Source organism: Magnolia sinica, chromosome 10, assembly GCF_029962835.1.
Source record: "Magnolia sinica isolate HGM2019 chromosome 10, MsV1, whole genome shotgun sequence".
Classification (NCBI taxonomy): Eukaryota; Viridiplantae; Streptophyta; class Magnoliopsida; order Magnoliales; family Magnoliaceae; genus Magnolia; species Magnolia sinica.
This window is the reverse complement of record NC_080582.1, coordinates 82,832,980-82,837,258: the sequence shown is the minus strand read 5'-3', so window position 1 is coordinate 82,837,258 and position 4,279 is coordinate 82,832,980. Positions and strand designations below refer to the sequence as shown.

The following is a 4,279-nucleotide window of genomic DNA, read 5'->3' as shown; positions in this document are numbered from 1 at the left end:
TTGATTTCAGTACAATATGATATTTTGTTATTTATCAACAGCTATACATTATTTTATATACCATGGCGCACCTGATAATGGTGAGGATGCGAGACCAATTAGTAGGGCTTGAATGTCGCATGCACATGACAGGTTGCAATTTTTTCTTCTCTTTTCAGCTGAGAGCTGTCCTCCACAGCCTTGATCTTCAAGAGATCTCAGCCATTAATTACTTTCTGATCTCCTTTACAATGGTCCAGCCAAAGGATAACTACGAACTTTTCACGTGCATGTGACTTCAATCCATCCAACTGGTGCCACCAGGATTATATTGTGTAAAAATCTATCTGCATGCATCCACTTATCATGTAAGCCATATTTATATTTTGTTATTTATTAATGATTAGACATTGTTTTCCATGATCTGGCTCTCTTTGAATTGATATTTGAATGGGACAATCTTTACGTCGGACTGATATCTGCTAGAATGGCTAGATCTCATATAGTATGCACCTAATAGGTTGGAAGTTATTCACTAAGTAGGTCATAACTTATGGTCCAACATTTATAGGTGACAAATAATAATTTTAAAAGCATGACTGTCAACCATCACTCTATGTCAGAGTACCAAATAATAATTCATTAAAAAGCAACCTGACACATACATGTATTTGTACACAAATCATGCTACATTGGCATATAATGCAGACATATGCATGTATGGAATCCGATAGAGGATCTTCTTCATATGTTGATAGCAAAAACATACAGGATGATTTTTTTTTTTTCTTTTTTTCTTTTTCTAAAAAGCTAATAAATCATGTCAGTGACAGTAAAAGAACATGACCATAACTTAAGTCCTTTTCTGTTAGCATGTCAGTGCAGCTCCTGTAGACAAGTCAGGTTCCTATCGTCTGCTCTCATGTGAGTACGCTGAGGGTGCGCACGTTAACAAACGTGCACTCTCTTACTCTATCATTCATTCCCTCTTGTTTGGTCATTCCATTCCGAAAATGGGTGTCTGATAAACGGCTAGATTGGGCTTTGCAGCTTGGTATGGATGGATAGAAGGTGTGGCCCAGCTACCATAACTGGAACTATCATAACTGCTTGTTACACTAATGGGAGTGGCAAAAGGGATAGTGGATGGGGTCTGTTGTTGGATCATGCCACCATTCAGAACCCCATTGCTGTGATCAACGGCTGTGGATGTGGAGAAATCCAGATTGAAGTTTGAGAGGCTATGGAAGGCAGATGAATTGCCTGATGATTGGAAGAGGTTGTTGTTGTTGTTGTTGTTGTTCTTTGAACTGTTTTGGGTTTGATTATGCAATGCTAGCAGGGACCAGTAGTCTTGTGGGTCAGGTTTGATGGGCACAGCGAAGCTGAGGCTCGATGAGTGGGCCGCGAAGGAATCATCGAAAATCAGCTTGGATTCGACACTCTTGGTATCCGACGATGAGGATTCCGATGCTTTCGCTTTTGTGGTTATTCCACCGATCGGTAGGTTGCTGTTGACGATGCTCTTCACATCGTAGCGGCTCATATCGAAGTTGGTCACTGCATTGAGGCCCCTGAATTTGATTGCTGCGATGTCGTATGCTTCTGCCGCTTCTTCTTGAGTGCCTATTCAAACCAAAACAACATCTCATTAGCAAAATCATACAAGCAAAAAGGAAAAAGGAAATAATAAGAACAGCCATTGATAGATCAATGATCAGCTACATAGTGTACTATATGAGGAATGGACGGCGATCATCGATCAATCATACCAATCATACCCCAAATGATGGTAAACAGAATGAATGGATTACTAAATCAGGAATGGACAGTGATAATGGATTTATCAAACCCCAAATGATGATATACAGTATACAGCAACATATCAGCTACATTGAGTGTTATTATATGGAAATGGACGGTGATCATGGATAGCCTATACATTGAATGTGGACGATACCTATACATTACAATGCAGTATTTTTTACACTCATAATCATCACTAGATGAACTTTTTATTTTGCCTTGAGTTGATAGTGGGCCGTTGTCGAGATCAGAGATCAGGTCACTAATCGGACGGTGGAGATCTAATTTACGACAAATCCGGACGATCGAACTCACCGGATAGTAGCTAAGGGATGTTTGGATACATGGAAATAGTGAATTAATGAATTTGGATTGTTCATAATCACTTGGCATTGTAGCCCCGTGTGGCCCATATTGGGAGATGGTCAGATAATATGTGGAGTTGTACTTCCAATACCATGGATGGTTGCAATCAGCAGACCAACTCTACATGTGGGGCCCACCAAATCTATACAATGTGTAGAGATTGATTCAAAATTCAAACACGATGTCACAGTCACAACAACTATCTTCTCTTAAACAAACACCAAATCACACTTACTGAAGGTTCCTAAGTAGAGATCTTTGTTGCCGGCGACACGCCCGATCCGCGCCTGCCATCGACCGTGCTGGTGGTGTCTAAAACCCGACATCAAAACCAGTTTCAGTGCACTTAAAAACACGATTCACAATCAACATAGTATCATATCACAATAGAAAAACCGAGATTTTCATACCTTGTAACTCCTCTATATATAGAGGCGCCTCTAGAAAATCCGCTACTCTTCCTACCAAAGCAAAAATCCAAGAAAATAATCAAAACCCAATTCAAAACAGCTACATCCAATGCATTAAAAGTCCCAAAATGAAAATTAAAAAATTAAAAATCATATATACCTTCTGAGAGATGCAACAAACTCCTGCCGAGTCATGTTCTTCATATCTTCCAGCTCTTTCTCGTAGTTAGAAACCTTCAAAGAGAATTACACCATATTAATTTTTTCTTTTCTTTTCTTTTCAACCTTTTATTTGTATGTTTATGGTGTCAGATAAAAGCTGGGCGGCATCTGACGACACTTACCGGAAAATTGGTGGTGGTGGTCGCACCCCAGTATTTGAGAGCCGCGAGATCGTACGCTCTCGCCGCTTTCTCTTCCTTATCATATCCACCTGAAAATTTTAAAAAATGATTTTTTAAATAAATAAATACGAAAAAAAACATTCAAATGAAAATGCAATCGATTGCAAAAGGACATCCAAACACTCACCCAAATATACTGAAGAAAATGATGTGATTTTTCGTTTCATGTCAGCAATCATCCGAGTGCATGCCACGAGAACAACGAGAAAAAAAAAACCATCAGAAAACGCATCCTGCGCATGTTAAGGAAACCCTATAACAAACGGCTAACGTGCGCCCGCACGGAGAATTACAAGAATGCCCCTCACCTTGCCGTCCTTTCCGGCTCTGCCCTTCTCGCCGGCAGCTGTTGTCCCACAGATGAGCCTCGTATCTCCCCGTCCACCGGTGCCTGAAAAATTACAGAAATACCACTCATTTTCTTACCCCGATAAAAATCTATTCCATTTCTACCCTCCGCCTTTCTCAATAAATACCTCGTAACACCCCTATAAATCGACGTCCTCTGCCCGAACGTGTCCACCGCCTTCTTCGTCTCTGAGGGCAGAACCGTCTTCTCCGCCTCCGCCTGCTCCGCTCCAAACCCCCTCAGGAACCCAGCAGCGATCGACTTCAGTTCGGAATCGTACATCGCCGCGTCGGACTCCGTCGCGGGTTCAGCACCCGAGAACCGCCCGATCGACGAAGCGCTCCCGCCGCCCAAAAAGTCCTCGAGCTTCGGTCCAGCACACATCATCGACAGTCCAGCGCTGCTGCTGCTGAGGACGTCATCCTCGACCCTACCTGAAAAAAAAACATATACACGGGCGGCCGTTAATCGCAAGTAAATGACAGAGATTAAGCTATTAATCGGCGATAAAGCTGACCTTGATTAGTGTTGAAGGCTTCGAGAAGGCAGAGATTGGAAGAGGGTTGGTTGGAAAGAGAGAAGGCGAGCCAGTTCTGAGAAGAGTGCATTTTGGGAAAAGAGAAGGGTAGTTTGGGAATATCGGTGGTGAAAATTGGAAATTTTGAGGAGGGTATGATGGGAACTGAGGGATGAGAAGGTTGGGCAGATATAGGGAAGTAAAGAGGGTTGCACGAGGATCGAGGTTTGGAGGGAGGGGAATTTTTTTAAGAGAAATGATTTGATACTGTGACGGAATGTGATGGTTGATACACAGGCATTTTGAATTTACGTTGATATTACATACCTGAGATGTCATTAAGTAAAATAAAACTGTATATATTATGATTTTAAGTTTTAGATGTCTTGTGAACCTAAATTAGGGCTTATTTGATTATTGTAATATTTGGATCGGTGGATATTTATTT

The 4,279-nt window shown here is 41.4% G+C and overlaps 1 protein-coding gene across 1 annotated transcript; it reads right to left on the bottom strand.

Moving 5' to 3' along the window:
• Positions 1-601: 601 nt before the first annotated feature.
• On the bottom strand, positions 602-3,996 carry LOC131217178 (AP2-like ethylene-responsive transcription factor AIL5). The gene is made up of 9 exons (XM_058211975.1): positions 3,832-3,996; positions 3,442-3,748; positions 3,274-3,356; positions 3,093-3,101; positions 2,906-2,994; positions 2,722-2,795; positions 2,562-2,612; positions 2,387-2,463; positions 602-1,605 (listed from the first exon to the last, which is right to left on the bottom strand). The coding sequence occupies exons 1-9, from the start codon at positions 3,920-3,922 to the stop codon at positions 977-979; spliced, it is 1,410 nt and encodes a 469-aa protein (XP_058067958.1). The 5' UTR covers positions 3,923-3,996; the 3' UTR covers positions 602-976.
• Positions 3,997-4,279: the final 283 nt, after the last annotated feature.